The following is a 17142-nucleotide window of genomic DNA, read 5'->3' on the forward strand; positions in this document are numbered from 1 at the left end:
CTTTTATGAAGGACCTACATTAGTACTTGTTTTCACTAACTGGAAGAAATCTGAAGACTTTTGCTTTTACAAAAAAGAGTGAAAAGTGACAATAGCACCCGGAGCTTGTTTTGCAGTGAGCTTTTAGAGACTGTGCACATCCCGAAGTGGTGGGAGAGGTGCCGCCTCATTCCTTCCCTGAGAACTGCTTCAGCCTCCCAGCGTCAAGCCACCATAACTTTGAACTGTGTCTGTGTACATCTGTGTTTTATCTCCATTTACTTTGTGCATCCCTTAGCAGGATGTGTCCTAAGGTGTCAGAAAAAAGCCTAGGAGACGTTATTTTTTGACTCTAGGAACACGAAAGATTTTTTCCCATGTAAATTAAGGTAATTGCTTCTTTGCTTTATGCCATTTTGGCTTATGAAAACTTTTATGAAAACTTTCATAGGAACTGTGTATTTGGAGAATGCTGGGGAAACCTGTACTTGTAAAACATAGGTAAGATCACAGTACTCCTTTGTTTAAGACCTATCTCTGGTTCCATGGTTTACACATAGGAAAAACCAGAGTGCTTTTTATAGTACCCAGTATGCTCTGTGACACTCTTCCTCCTTGACCTCATTTTTTCTAACTCTCCTTTTCACTGTACTCCAACCACACCAGCCACTTTGGTGTTCCTCGAATATACTAGACCTGCTTCCTACCTTTGAGTGTTTGCACGGGCTGCTTCCTTGCCTGAAACATTCCCCACCCACCTCACCTGGCTAACCCCCTCACCTCCTTCAAGTCTTTGCTCAAATGTTGTGAAGTCTCAGATGGCAACTTGATTTAAAATTGCAACTTGCGGGGCGCCTGGGTGGCTCAGTGGGTTAAAGCCTCTGCCTTCGGCTCAGGTCATGGTCCCAGGGTCCTGGGATCGAGCCCCGCATTGGGCTCTCTGCTCAGCAAGGAGCTTGCTTTCTTTCCCCTCTCTCTGGTTGCCTCTCTGCCTACCTGTGATCTCTGCCTGTCAAATAAATAAATAAAATCTTTAAAAATAAATAAATAAATAAAATTGCAACTTGTATTTCAGTCCTTCTTTCCCACTCTACTGTTCTTTTTTTCCCTAACAATTCTTACAGATTCTTAGTAATTCTAACAAACAATGTGAATTACTTACTTATATGTCTGTTATTTATTGTCTGTATAACCCCCTAAACTGTAAGTTCTGGGAGGGCAGAAATATTTATCTAAGCTTGCTTACTTATGTATCCCATGTGCTGCAAGTAATACCTGGCATATAGTTAGTGTTAACTTATTTGTTGAATGAATTTATACAAGATAATGAACCAAAAACACTCCATCTTGGTAGGGCCCTGGAGTCAGCCACATGGTCTGAACTAGAGTCAAGGTGGGGTACTAACCCTCCTGTTAAAAAAGGTGAGAAAAAGCAGACACTGATGCCTGCTGCTTGGGCTTGTATAGAACTGCATTTCTATTTTCTTGTCATGGCTAGACAAAATGCTGCCCATATCCTTAGTAATATTGGGGATTTAATAGCAGAATATGAGTTCTGAGCGGCTGATGTGAGACTGGGTTCTGGGCATGGAATCCTTATTTGGGGAGCTGGGTATGGGAGTAGATGGAAGCAGCCAAAACCCCTGGGTCAAAGCTGGGAGAGGGCTAACTGTCTGTGTGAGAACTGAGAGCAACACGTGAAATGGCTGAGTAGAGAAGAGCTCTGGAGGATTTAAGGCTTTGGGAGGTGGGGAGAGAAAGGGAGGGATGCAGTGATTAGCAACCAGTACAGGATGTGCTGGGAAGGTGAATGTTAAAGGGAGATTAAAGACTTTATCTCCTCTGTTTATAAATATTTACAAGTGTTACAGACCTCCTCTGGTTTTTTTTTTTTTTTCCTGTGAAATCTTAGATAAAATTTGGATTGCTTTGATATAAGTAAGTGATTTCTTCCCAGAGAATGGGAAGAGGTTGTGTATCTTGAGTCATAGTTGGCATAGGGTAAGAATAGACTGCGTTTGGGGATATTTGGCATCTGGATCACAGGTAATTAGGAGGAAGTGATAGAATTTAGTGATGGATTGGGATAAGGGACAGGAATTTGGCAATGAGATCATTCGTGACCTTGGAAAGAGCAGTCTCTGTGGAATGGTAGGTACAGAAGCCAGAATAGAGTGAGTTGGAATGTGAATGAGAGATGAGGAAAGACAGACAGCCCATATAAACTATTTGTTCAAGAAACTTAATTGACTGGAAGAGAATTTAGGGTTAAGGGATTATTTTTTCAAAGTGGTGTTACTAGAACTTGTTTATATGCTGATGAGAAGGAATCATAAGGGGTTGGAGAGGAGGAAGGAGAGAGGGGATGTAGATACAGGGAGATTTATAGTTTCTGTGGTAGGTATGGTGGCATTGTTTATGGGACAACTACTGCTTGGGCCAGGCTGTAAAACACCAGTGTTAGTAAAGTGTAAATTATTAGTGTTGTCTTTAAAGATACAGGGCCAGAACTTCATAGGTAATTTTTGACCTTGCAAGGGAGCCAGGACTCTCCACTGTAATTTGAGAGTTGTAGAATTTATAGCTATTTAGATGTGGGCATTCCAATAAGTTCACAGTACTATTTGAGATATGTATGATATAACCTCAACCACATGGATCAGCATAAGGTTCTTATCTCCTCCATGAAGCCTCTGTATAGCAGTAAATAACTAATTCACCCTTACTTGATTGCTTCTATCAGGACATGAAACAGAACCTTCTTGGGGTTCGGAAATCAGTTTCATCTCTGTGTTCTAAAACCTGCAGGGCAGGCTTCATGTTTTATTAATCTCTTTATCACCAGATTGTACTTTCTGTACAATGGGTTCTCAGTAGTCATTTGTTGTCATTAATCAATGCTAGATAGTTTTGAGGAATTATCCGGTAAGCTCCAAAACTTTTAAAATTGTAAACATTCAGGATAGCAATTCTCTAGAACTTCATGCATCGTTCTTGACTTTCTAATATAAATTGAACAAAGTTTAACCCTCTGAAGATTTGGGGGAATTAGGGTTCAGATGCCAAAGTCTTTAGATAACCTCATAGCTCATCAAAACGTGCAGGAGTACTTATGCTGATGTTGAATGGCTTAGCCTACTGGGCATTTGTTTTGTGAAGTTTTAGTTTTTCACTTTATTCTCCATCTGATTTTAGCTGCTATTCTTCTCCATTTCATTTTCTGCTGCTTCTTTGTTTTCATTTTAAAGATCTTTTTTATTTTTAAATAATCTACACCCAACATTCGGCTTGCCTTACAACTCCAAGATCAAGAGTCCCATGCTTTACTGACTGAGCCATACAGACGCTTTTCTGCTTCTAACCAGATTAATCTGTTGATGAATCTGTTTGGAAAACTATGTATTTTAGAATTGATAGAGTAAATAGACTCTATAGGACTCTACTGGGAATAAGGCTATGCACACTGGTGTATGAACTCCTCCATTCTATTCATTCACTCTTTTAACACCTTTTGGGGGTCAGCACTATAAGAAGTGCAAAGGCATAATTTTATCCTTGTCTTCAAAGAGTTCAGGATTAACTTCTCTTAGCAACTCAGGGTTTTTTATGGTGATTCTCAGCTATATTTCAAGTAATAGATTTTTTTTTTTTTTTTTTTTTTTTTTTTTTTAGATTTTATTTGGTTATCTGACAGGCAGAGATCACAAGTAGGCAGAGAGACAGGCAGAGAGAGAGGAGGAAGCAGTCTCCCCGCTGAGCAGAGAGCCCGATCCGGGGCTTGATCCCAGGACCCTGGGATCTGACCTGAGCTGAAGGCAGAGGCTTTAACCCACTGAGCCACCCAGGCGCCCCAGTTCTTTTTCTTTTATTTTAAGGTTTGAGTGATGTATTTTGCATATAAATAAAGGTAGGCGTTAACTAGGAGTTGTTTTAGCCATCTAAATTCAGTTTTATATGGAATTACAACTGGAATTATAAGATTTGTTTTAAGACCAAAGTTACCAATAAATAAATAAATAAATAAATAAAGTGTATGTCTTTCCTTTTTCTCTTCTTTAGGAGATACAGATGAAGAGGACTGCAATTGAAGCTTTTAATGAAACAATTAAAATATTTGAAGAGCAATGTCACACACAAAAACAACATAGCAAAGAATATATTGAGCGATTTCGCAGAGAGGGGAATGAGAAGGAAATTGAACGGTAAATCTATCTAACCCTTCCAACTATATCAGTGAGATGAGACTTCTTTTCTTCCCCCAATAGTCTCTTTTGTGTTTGCTTTTACCCCCTTAAATGTCATATCTGGAACTATTTGCTGTCCTGACTAATGGCACCAAACTGAATCTTCTCTTTTCTGTGTTCCTTCTGTGTCCTTCCAAATTTTTAACTGCTGCTCATCCTTTAGGATTCAGCTTACACATGTCTTTTCTTTCTTTCCTTTTTTTTTTTTACACATGTCTTTTCTAAGAAAAATTTCCCTGATTCCCTAGACTGGTTGAGAAGCTTTTTATCCCTACCCTGACAGTATCTGGTTCTGATTCCTTCTGTAACATTTACTAAAGATCACAACCACTGAACTGCAGGCTTGTTAGTGGAATAAGGATGGTTGCTTATTTTTCCTGATAGCTCTAGCACCTGTTGTGGTCCCTGAGAGTACATGGTGATGCTCACTGAATTTTTATTGAACTGAAAATCAACAGCAGCACTCTGAGAATAAATTGAAGGCTGAACAAAACTGTGGGCAGGAAGACCAGCTTGACTGTTGCTGGTGACTGCAGTGTTTGTGGTCATCAGGTTAAATGATGGTGAGGGCCTGAACCAGAGCAGTGGCAGGAAAGGAGAGGGGGGGAATTGATGGAAATGCTGAGGACTTGATACCTGACCAAATATGATAGGTGTGGGAGAAGTCAAGGATTATTCCTAAATTTGTAATAAGAATGAATAAGGAATGGTGTTACTCACCAAAATAGGAAGTGCATGAGGAAAGTTCAGGGTTGGAATCAATGAGTTTGAGGTTTCTGTCAGAACCCAAATGGAGTTGTCTGAGAAGCAGACAGCCGGTTATTTGGTTTTGGAACTCACGGTACAGAAAGGATTTGGGAGGCATAAGTGTGTAGGTGATAGTAGGTGCTAAGAAAATTACCCAGAGAGAGTGAGCAGCATGAGAAGTATTGGGAGTCTGGCAACTAAAAGGATATTGGAAGTCTTTATCATATCAAATTTAGTGGAATGTTGGGAGACGAAGCTAGATAACAGTGGGCCGAGGAATGAAAAAGTGGATAATAAATAAAAATGAATCTTCTGCAAGGGAAAAGCAAAACTGTTTCTCATATTAGCACCAAAGTGTCAGTGAAGTTCTGTGTGTATAAGAATAGGGCTATAAGGGCTGTTGAGGCAGTATAGCGTAGTGGTTAAAACCATGGGCTTGAATTCTGTATTTATCATTTACTATCTGTGTGACCTTGGGTAAGTTACTTAACTCTCTCAGCCTGTTTCCTCCTCTATGAAATATAGATAATATCTTTTTGAAGTGCTGTGAGAATCAGGTGATAGACACACACATGCATATTTATGGTACAGAAAGGCATGTGTATGTATGTATATATATATCTTGGCATATGATATCAATAAATAGCCATTATTATTATTAACAATGAAGGGATAGAAAATAATTTGTACTTTTATTGCAAAGGGAGGTAAAGTAAGCTGATGATGAAGTTTTAATAGTAATACAAAACCACATATTTCTGAGTGACGAATGAATGACGCAGACAGTTACTGCCTTCAGAGCACAGCAAAACTTTGCTGGAAAAGCTTATCACCATTATCTGCTGAGTGCTTGCCGAGATATACCAGGCACTGTTTGGTCCTTTTTACATGTATTACCACATTTAAGTCACATAATAATTTAGTGAAGTAGGTACTATTGTAGCCATGCATTTTAAACAGATAAGGAAATGAAGGCACAAAGAAGCTGAATAACTTGCCCAGACCATGTAGTAGGTGGCAGAGATTCAGGCTCAGGTAGGCTGACTGCAAAGTCGTTGCTCTTAACTGTTACGTCGTGCTACCTCTTGAAGATCATACGTACAGCTTTACTTGTTCAGTCATGACTGAATCCAGGGCTCAAACAGGGTCATCAGGATTTTCTCTCATACCGTATCTTTTGCCTTTGTTTTTCTCTGTGCTGGCTTCATCCTCAGGAAGGCTTTCCCTATGAAGTGGCAGGATAGCCACTGGGAGTCCTAGAATCACATATTTTTGATTTAGCATCTCAGTGGGAAGAGAGGATCTCTGTTGGCAATAGTTCTAGCAAACTAGAATTGACTCTCATTGGGCCAGTTAGGGTATTATTCCCATTCCTGAACCAGTCACTGGCCTGAGGGTAGCTATAGGATGTAATGGAAAACTCTTCCTTTTTTTCCTTTAAGATTTTATTTATTTATTTGACAGGCAGAGATTACAAGTAGGCAGAGAGGCAGGCAGAGAGAGGGGAGGGAAGCAGACTCCCTGCTGAGCAGCGGGACTGATCCCAGGACCCTGGGATCCCGACCAGAGCCAAAGGCAGAGGCTTTAACCCACTGAGCCACGCAGGCACCCCTTGTAATGGAAAACTCTTTTTTTTTTTTTAAATTTTATTTATTTATTTGACAGAGAGATCTCTTAATGGGGCGGGCGGGCTGGGTTGTATGAATATTCACCTGTGACTGAGATGGGGGCAGGGAGACCTTACCTAAAGGGAAGACCAAGGTGCCATTTTCAAAAGAATGAGAATAGATAAGGGCTAGGCAAGAACAACAGATGTCTTCCACACTTAAGGTATTAGGACTATGCTCACATTACAGAATGTTTCTGCTCAGTTCCTGTTTTAGTCCTAATATGTCAATATTTTCACAGAATTATGATGAATTATGACAAATTGAAATCACGTCTCGGTGAGATTCATGATAGCAAAATGCGTCTAGAGCAGGATTTGAAGAAACAAGCTTTGGACAACCGGGAAATAGATAAAAAAATGAACAGTATCAAACCTGACCTGATCCAGCTGCGCAAGATCCGAGATCAGCACCTTGTGTGAGTAGTCTGGGCCTGTATGGGAAGAAATACAAGCACAAGATTACTGCTGGCACTAGACATGTTAGAGGCAGAAGAAGAGATTTTAATTGGGAACTGGCCAGTGAGATTGTTAAGAAATTAGGAAAGCAATCCTGGTAGTACTTGATGGTACCAGAGTTTACCTAAAATCAACATGTGGGGCAAACCAGAATGTAGCATTCTAGATTTTAATCCATATAAATGGGAAATCTCAGAGGGAGGGTTTGACATGAGCAATGTGGTGTAGCTTAAAAAGGACAGGTTACTCAAATGGATGAAGGACCTCAATGTGAGAAAGGAATCCATCAAAATCCTTGAGGAGAACACAGGCAGCAACCTCTTCGACCTCAGCTGCAGCAACTTCTTCCTAGGAGCATTGCCAAAGGCAAGGGAAGCAAGGGCAAAAATGAACTATTGGGATTTCATCAAGATCAAAAGCTTTAGCACAGCAAAGGAAACAGTTAGCAAAACCAAAAGACAACTGACAGAATGGGAGAAGATATTTGCAAACGACATATCAGATAAAGGGCTAGTATCCAAAATCTATAAAGAGCTTAGCAAACTCAACACCCAAAGAACAAATAATCCAATCAAGAAATGGGTAGAGGACACGAACAGACATTTCTGCAAAGAAGACATCCATATGGCCAACAGACACATGAGAAAGTGCTCCACATCACTGGCATCAGGGAAATACAAATCAAAACCACAGAGATACCACCTCACACCAGAATGGCTAAAATTAACAAGTCAGGAAATGACAGATGCTGGCAAGGATGTGGAGAAAGGGGAACCCTCCTACACTGTTGGTGGGAAAACTGAGGGTTGCTGGAGAGGGTGGTGGGGTTATGGACATTGGGTGGGAGTGTGTGTGCTGTAGTGAGTGCTGTGAAGTGTGTAAACCTGGCAGTTCACAGACCTGTACCCCTGGGGCTAAAAATATATTATCTGTTTATTAAAAAAAAAAAAAAAAAGGACAGATTAGTGTTTGCCTAAATACAAAAACCAGAATCTTTGACTACATAGTAGAACGACAGAAATAGAAATTACCCCTCATGAGCACAGACAACACTAATAGTGGGGCTTAGAAATAAGTATACAGGACAGTCTCTTAAAGGGTTTTTATGTTTAAGAAATGAAATTCTGTATTCAAGTAATAGTTATATGTGCCACCAATAGCAGGTATGCAAGATAATTTGAGGAGTGAAACTCAACTCTTTAATATTATAGAAAACTGTATGATTCAGCTAGATACAGGGATATTACTCAAATATAGATTAAAGATATATTTTCAGAACAAGATGTTAGATTTTTAGGACAAATGATTGTCTTATAGAAGGAGAGAATCCATGAGAAAGGAAAATATAAGGTTTTGTTCTAGGTAATGAATAGACTCTGCTACAAAATATGTTTATAGTTGACTTTTATGCTTGTAACACAACTTGATTCAAACTCGTGGTAGAAGACAAAGTAAAGACCTCTGACTGGGTTTTCCATTGCCTTCAAGGTTTCTTTGTATGAGAACGGGAGAGGGGAGAAAATAAAAGCTTCGAGGTGGGAACAGTGGCTGTTGAGCTTCAGTAGAGTAAAATCTAAGGTGATAAGTTTTGGGGGCAAACAATTAGAACTATGCTGTGCTGAGTAGTTTTTAGTAACTCCTCTCTAGAGATCATTTCAGTTTGCTCTTGGGGGAAAGAAAAATCAAGCAAGTACACATAGCATACAGAAGAGTTTTGGAAACAAGGCAAGGAAGTACCTTGTCTAAAATCAGGGGAGTCTGCTCTTGGGAAGTTTATGTGGTTCTGGTCACGTAAGGAAGCTGAAAAAAGGCCCAAGAAGAAGACTTAGGCCGTGGACCAGAGGAATGACTGGAAGTCCTTGTTTGCTCTGGAAATTGATGAGATTATTAAAAAAATACACCATCCCAAGAGGCATGAATAAGTACGGCAAACTAGATGTTGAATGTTCCTTTAATGAGTTACATAAACTACATATAAAAGAGTTTAGATAACATCATGGGTGATAAATCATGATCTGCTAGTAAAGATAATTAGGGTGTTTAGGGAGATATTTACAGATTATCTACTATATGCCGGCACCATTTTCAGCATTGGGAATAGCTCTGAACAATAGGACAGACCCCTTTCTTTAAAGCAGCTGACATCTTAGTGGGGGAGACAAACGTAAGTGAAAATATAAAATAATGAATTTCAGGCAAGTGCTATGAAGATGATAAAATAAGGCAAAATATAGAGAAGAGTGACAAGGGGACTGTCTTAGTTGGGATAATCAGGGCAGTCCTCCCTGATGAAGAGAGGATGTTTATGATGAGACCTGGTTGGAGGATGGGGATGAATGAAAGAGTTTTCGTACTCACTCAGATTTTTACATCAGTGGCTGTTCAGTGGAACTAAATTTAATGGTGTGTTGTTTTACATCTAAAGTTTTGGTATATTTAAAAATACTATGATTTGTCTAGTGATGAGGCACATTTATATTAATTATTCAGATTGCCATCATGAATTTCTTGTGGCTTGCTTTGGTACAAGAATAGACCTTGAAATTGTTCTAGAATGTTTTAACTCCATGTAGTGGGCCACATAGGAATTGAGTCTTCTGGCTTAGCGGAGATTGCAAATGTGACACCATGCTCACATTAACTAATGATTTCAGAAACAGATGTCCCTGTGTGTTTGAGTACAAGTATATGTGTGTTTATGGTTGTACAACCTTCTAGAAAAGGAAAATGAAAAATGACAGAAGTGCCCAATCTCAGGGTAACTCCTTTGCTTTTTTACGAAAATTGGGGGAAAGTTAAGGGGAAACTAGTTTAAGGAAATCTCTTGCCACTTTTAGTGGGAGTGAGTTAAAAAAGAGGTTCTTGGACTCTGGAAATTTGGTTAGCTTGACATGTCCACTTAGTCAGAGTTTGCACAGATACTGACACTGGTGTCCCCCTTCTGGCAGGTGGCTCAATCACAAAGGAGTGAGACAGAAGCGCCTCAATGCCTGGCTGGGAATCAAGAATGAGGATGCTGATGAGTAAGTTCTCTACCTTTCTATCAGAGGGTTTTGTTACCAATCTAAGCCTTCTTTGTACATACTAAGACGTTGGCTCTCATTTTCACTTGAGGACATTGAATCAAGAGCTTTGTACTTCTTTTAAATTGAATTGCTTGAAGAGTACCCTGTAGGCACTTTAGGTCAGAGACCCACTGAGCCACGTGAAACCTGGGTGCATAAGCATTGCTCATTCAGACATTCATGTGTCAGCTGATTGGATGAGACTTGTGAATTTTGTGTTTTCTGCACCATAGGCAATAATGAAGTTGTTAAAAAATGTCCAAGTAATTGTAGTTTTACTTTGTCATTTCGTGGTTAAAGATATAGAAGAGTGTTTTATTCATGAGTTTGCTTTTAGATGTGAGTAACCTGGTTGTTAGAATAATATTTTAACATTTAATTTTTAGGACCTATTTTATCAATGAAGAAGATGAAAACCTGCCCCATTATGATGAGAAAACCTGGTTTGTTGAGGATATCAATCGAGTACAAGCAGAGGACTTGCTTTATGGGAAACCCGATGGTGCATTTTTAATTCGTGAGAGTAGCAAGAAAGGATGTTATGCTTGCTCTGTGGTGTAAGTCTTTTCTGGCTTTTGAAAATTTGTGCATTGATTAATAGAAACTCAATCCCTCCTAAAATTCAGTTAAAATTATTTGAACTAGAGTAATGAGAACCCATGGCTTAGACCTTTAGTATCTGTATAAAGAAAACAGTTAGTTGCTTTAGGAGAAATGGTATCTGAAATTATTTGGGGATTTTAATTTCACATGGTAAGCAGATTAGCCCTGCAGTGTTGCTATTGGATTTTCAGGTATTTGTGAAAAGTAATGTGAGATCTTCAATTGAAAGATCCCCTAAGAGGAGTGCCTGGCTGGCTCAGTCAGTAGAGCCTGTGACCCTTGATCTCAGGGTCATCAGTTCAAGCTCCACGTAGGTTGTGGAGCCTACTTTAGATAGGTATATTAGTTGAAATTAAAAAAAAAAAAATCCATAATTTTTAAAAAGATTTTATTTATTTATTTATTTATTTGTCAGGGAGAGAAAGAGTGCTGCTTAAGCAGGCAGAGGTGGAGAGAGAAGCAGGCTTCCTGCTGAGCAAGGAGCCCCATGTGGGACTCGATCCCAGGACTCTGGGATCATAACCTGAGCTGAAGGCAGCAGCTTAACCAACTGAGCCACCCAGGTGTCCCCCCGTCCAATCACATAATTTTGTAGTAGTCTCCTACATATCTAATTTGGGCTTCAGTGTTAGTTTAAGTAAGGCTTAAGAACTGTTTTTACTTCAGAAGAAAAACTGTCTAAATTTTGTACTTAAGTAGTATTCTGTTGGGGTAGTGATCAAATATGTTGGGTATTTTCCTTAAGATGATCTTATGACTTTGTTTGGAAAAGCCTGTTTTATTAGTTTCCATCCATTCATTTCTTTATTTACTTATTTATTTAGATATATTTGTTTGAGAGAGAGCAAGTGTGTGAGAGAAGGGGGAGGGACAAAGGGAGAGAATCTTCAAGCAGACTCCCTGCTGAGCATGGAGTACACAGGGCAGAGGAGGGGTGCCAGTTTGGGGCCTGATCCCACCCTGTTACCTGTGAGATCACAACGTGAGCGGAGGTCATGAGTACTGAGCCACCCAGGTGCCTCTATTAGTTTCCTTTTAGTGGAAAGTGAGATTCTGGGGATAGCTAACCATATCTGTCACATTTTGTGTGTCGTGTATAGTCCTTCAGTGACAAAGACCATAGTTAGAGAAAGGTATAATATGAGAGCAAGCTTTGGTACCAAATATACTGCATTCAAATCCTGACTCTACTTAACCAGATGTATAATCTGGGGTAAATTACTTTACCTTTCTTTGTCCAGTTTCCTTATCTGAAAAATAAGGATAAGAATATCTACTTGAGGGTTTTTATAAGTCTTAAATGAGTTAATTAACGTGCTTTAATCAATGTTGGTACATAATAAGTGAATGTTATCTACCAATATTATTATGATAATGATGCTAATGATGGATATGGCAGAAAGCAAGCAAAAATAACAGGATGATTTTGCCCTCAGAAGGCAAGGTGGTGAGGATGGACAAAAGACACTCATATTAACAGAGTGCTCAGTGCTTTATGTGATCATCTTGTTCTTTGTGGTCTCTGGAGTCAGAGTTTGATTCCATGTTTACCTGGTTTCAAAGCCCACATTTTTCTATTATACCATACTTTATTCATTTCACCATTAAATATCCAAGATAAATAGAATTACTGTGAAATAGGTATCATCAGTAGGCTGTACACATAAAGAACTATTAATTCTGGTGGAAGAGGAGAGGGTTGGGAGGTTCTGTGGAAGAGGTAGTTTTGAACTGGACTTTGAAAGGATGAATAATGGGATATCTATGGGCAGAATATGGGGGAGGACTTGAAAAGTGCATTAGATTACTGTTTTTGCAAAGATACAATTATTAAAATATTTTTTTAAAGATTTATTTATTTGAGAGAGACAAAGTGAGAGTGGGAGTGAGTGAGCACGCAAGCAGGGGGAGGAGCAGAGGGAGAGGGGAAGCAGACTCCCCACTGAGCATGGAGTCTGACTTGGGGCTTGATCCCAGGACCCCGAGATCATGATCTGAGCTGAAACCAAGAGTCAGATGCTTATCAGACTCAGCCACCCAGGTGCCCCTACAGTTATTTAAAACATTCTTTTCTCTCTTACCTGGGTTACTTAAGTTATCTGAGTGTAAATGCCAGGACAGGATTGTTCTTACAGAAATTGAGATCTTTTAAAAATAAAAAGAAGAGGGGGCGCCTGGGTGGCTCAGTGGATTGGGCCGCTGCCTTCGGCTCGGGTCGTGATCTCAGGGTCCTGGGATCGAGCCCCGCATCGGGCTCTCTGCTCCGTGGGGAGCCTGCTTCCTCCTCTCTCTCTGCCTGCCTCTCTGCCTACTTGTGATCTCTCTCTGTCAAATAAATAAATAAAATCTTTAAAAAAAAAAATAAAAAAAAAAATAAAAAGAAGAAAGGCAGTAAGACCAGTGCATTGTACTCTTACCCTCACCCAGGTCACTGGGTGGCAGCCTGTGGGTTAAGAACTTGGCTGGTGGAAGGTGCTGCCCTGAAGCTCGGCTAACTCCTGGGAGACCAAGGAACAGCTTGAGTACCTTCAAGAGGTGTATTCTTTTCCTTCTTCCTTTAGGCAGAGACTCCCAGGCCTAAGTCCACAGCAGTGTGGATTTCCCTTGCTTATGAAAACCACCTGTAGACACATATCATGTTTCCATTCACACTGAGGATGGTTGGAAGCAGAGTCTAGCATCACAAAGACTCCCATTTGTTTGCCAGCCATTCTGGCTACAGGAAGCCTGCCTACAGTAATCTCCCTGTATACTTAGAACAACTTGCTGAAGTTGGAATATGAGTATGTTCAGTTTTTTAGGAGATTCTCATAGCAAAGTTAACATGATCATGTAGGAAGTCACACATAGAACTCATTTGTTCTTCCGTTTTGATTTCTGTTACTGACATCATCAAGAAGCCTAAGAAGAAATTGCTTAACTCTACAACCTTCTTAGGCTAAAGACCCGCAGTCAGCGGGTTAAGGATTCTCTGGGTTAGGATTCAGGTAGTGAGCACTTGTGATCCTTACTGCCATTTGGGATAAGAAATTTGATAAGGATAGAACTAGACAGATCAGAAAGGCAGCAGAAGATTTGAACGATATTTTAAAGACAACTAGAGCTAACAACAGCAGAATATACGTTCTTCTTAAGTGCACATGAAACATTATCCAGGATAGGCCATAGGTTAGGCCACAGTCTCAATACATTTAAGGAGTGTTGAAATCCCACAGAAAATGTTTCTAACCACAGTGGAAAGTAATTAGAAATCAAAAACAGCAGGAAATTTGGGAAATCCTCGAATGTGGACAGTAAACAGCACATTCCTAAATAACCAATGGATTGGGGCGCCTGGATGGCTCAGTAGGTTAATCCTCTGCCTTCAGCTCAGGTCATGGTATCAGGGTCCTGGGATCAAGCCCAGAGTCAGCCTCTCTGCTCAGTGGGGAGCATGCTTCCCCTCCTCTCTCTGTCTGCGGCTATGCCTACTTGTGATCTCTCTCTGTCAAATAAGTAAAATCTTTAAAAGAAAATAACCAATGGATCAAAGAAAGAAAACAGGAAATTAGAAAATACTTTGAGATGAGTAAACAAATACAGCTTATCGGAACTCAAAGAATTCAGCTAAAGCAGTCCTAAATGCCAAATTTATAACTGTAAACATTTATGTTAAAAAAAAAGGAGACCACATATTAATAAAGTAACCTTCCACCTTAAGAAACTGAAAAAGGAAGACCAAACTAAACCTAAGCAAAAAGGAGGGAATAATGAAGATTAGAATGGAAGTAAATAAAATAGAGAGTAGAAAACAATTGAGAAAATGAGTGAAACCAAAAGTTGGGATGGAACTGAATTATAACCTCAAGCTAAACTGCCCCATACCCCATACCCACAGTAATTTAGAAACAAATTACTAAAATCAGGATGAAAGAGAGGGTCATTACTTGTAGTCCTTATAGAAATAAAAAAAGATAATGAAGGAATGCTATAAACAATCATATACCAAAAAAATTAAACCCAGATGAAATGGACAAATTCCTGGAAGCACACAAACCACCAAAACTGACTCAAGAGGAAACGGAAAATTTGAACAGAACTATAATAAGAAATTGGGTTAATAATAATTATAATAATAAAAGCTATCCACAAAGAAAACCCCAGGCCCAATTGTCTTCACTGGTGAATACTGCCAAATATTTTAAAAAGAATTAACAGAAGTCCTTCATAAACTCTTCAAAAAAAAAAGGGGGGGGGGTGGGAGAGAAACTTCCCAGCTCATTTCAGGAGGGCAGTATTACCATGATACCAAAACTAGACAGAGACATCACAAGATAACTATGGATCAATATCCCTTAGAAGCACAGACACAAAAATCCTTAACAGAATAATAGCAAGGCAACTCCAGCAGCATATAAGGATTATATACCATGACTAAGTAGAATTCATCCCAGGTAGGCAAGGGTTTTTTCAACATAAATCAAAAACAAAACAATGAACATAATATACTACATTAATAGATAAGGGACAAAAAATCACATGATTATTTAAGTAGAATCACAAAAAGCATTTGACACAATCTAGCACTCTTTCATATTAAAAAACAGTCTGAACAACCTAGGAATAGGAAGGTATTTCCTCAACTTGATAAAGTTGAAGAAAAAACTCAGAGCTAATGTATTTTATGGTGAAAGTTAGTGCTTTCCCCTAAGATCAGGAAGAAAACAAAGATGTTTATTCTCACCACTTCTAACCATCGCTGTACAGAAGGTTCTAGTTAAGGTAAATTGGACAAGAAAAAGAAATAAAAAGCATCCATTTTGGTAAGGAAGATGTTAACTATTAGATCTAATAAGTTTGGCAAAGTTGCAGGTTAAAAGATCAGGATTCAAAAATCAGTTGCATTTCTAAATACCAGTAATAAACCATCTGAAAATGAAATGAAGAAAGCATGCTACATATAATATCATCAGAAATACCTAGGACTAAAACAAAAAGAAGTGCAAGAGCTGTATGGTGAAAACTATAAAACATCACTGAAAGAACTTAAAGGGAGATCTAAATAAGTGGAAAGACATCCTGTGTTCATGGATTAAAAGACTTAATATTGTTAAGACAAAAATAACATCCCAAACTGATCTACATGTTCAATGTAATCCCTATCAAAAATCCCAGCTGGATTTTTGCTGAAATTGACAAAATGATCCTATGATTTATACAAGGGATCCAGCACAGCCAAAATCACTTTGAAAGAACAGAAAAAGTTGAAGTACATCTCCTGATTTCAAAACTTACAAAACAAAGGTGGAGTAATCAAAATTGTGAGGTGTTAACAAGGATAAACATGTAGATCAATAAATAGATTTGAGAGTCAAGAAATACCCTTACATTTATGGTCAATTGGTTATTAACAAGGGTCTCCAGACCATTCATTGGGGGAGGAAGTTGTTTTTTAACACATGAAGCTGGGACAACTGGAAAGCCACACACAAAAGAATAAAGTTGGACCCCTACCTCACACCATATATAAAAATTAACTTAAAATGGATCGTAGATCCAAATGTAAGAGGTAAAAGTATAAAATACTTAGAAAATACTGACATAAACCCTTGTGACTTTGGGTTAGATGGTTGTTTCTTACAAACTAAAAGCACAAACAACAAAAGAACAATAATTAGAAACATTTTATACCAAAGGGCACTATCAGAGTGAAATATTTCTCCCACAGAATGGGAGAAAATATTTGCAAATCATGTGTCTGTTAAGCAACTACTGTCTAAATCATGACCCTTAGTAAAAAAAAACCAAGGGCCTCAATTTAAAAATTGGATAGACATTTAAAAAATGGACATTTAAAAAAATGGCAAAGGATTTGGATAGACATTTTTAAAAATTCACATACATAGTGTTTTATTAGTTTTAGGTGTACTACGTAATTCAACGATCCTATACATTTCTCAAAGTTCAGCAAGATAAGTTTGCTTTTCATCTCCTTTATCTATATCACCCATCTCCCTACCCACCTTCCCTCTAGTAACCACCAGTTCTCTGTATTTAAGAGTCTGAGGGTTTTTTGGTCTTTTTTTCCCCCGTGTTTGTTCATTTGTTTTGTTTCTTAAGTTCCACATATGAGCAAAATCATACGGTGTTTGTCTTTCTCTGACTGATTTCACTTAGCATCATACTTTCCAGGTCCCTCCATGTTGTTGCAAGTGGTAAGAGTTCATTCTTTTTTATGACTGAGTAATATTCTTTGTGTGTATATCTCCCATATCTTCTTTATTCATCTATCCTGATGGACACTTGGGTTGCTTCCATATCTTGGCTGTTATAAATGCTGCGGTAAACATATGGGTGCTTGTATCTTTTTGAACAGTGAAGGAAATCAACAGAACAAAAA

General features: G+C 38.8%; 1 protein-coding gene across 2 annotated transcripts in view; it reads left to right on the forward strand.

Moving 5' to 3' along the window:
• PIK3R3 (phosphoinositide-3-kinase regulatory subunit 3) overlaps positions 1–17142 on the forward strand; it is a 121756-nt gene that overhangs the window by 100749 nt on the left and 3865 nt on the right. For both annotated transcript variants that reach the window (XM_046016273.1, XM_046016281.1), the window contains exons 6-9: positions 4039–4181; positions 6879–7055; positions 10044–10118; positions 10547–10717. In XM_046016273.1, coding sequence (XP_045872229.1) covers positions 4039–4181; positions 6879–7055; positions 10044–10118; positions 10547–10717 — 566 coding nt within the window. The remainder of the gene's footprint in view (positions 1–4038; positions 4182–6878; positions 7056–10043; positions 10119–10546; positions 10718–17142) is intronic.

Source organism: Meles meles, chromosome 1 (assembly GCF_922984935.1).
Source record: "Meles meles chromosome 1, mMelMel3.1 paternal haplotype, whole genome shotgun sequence".
NCBI lineage: Eukaryota > Metazoa > Chordata > Mammalia > Carnivora > Mustelidae > Meles > Meles meles.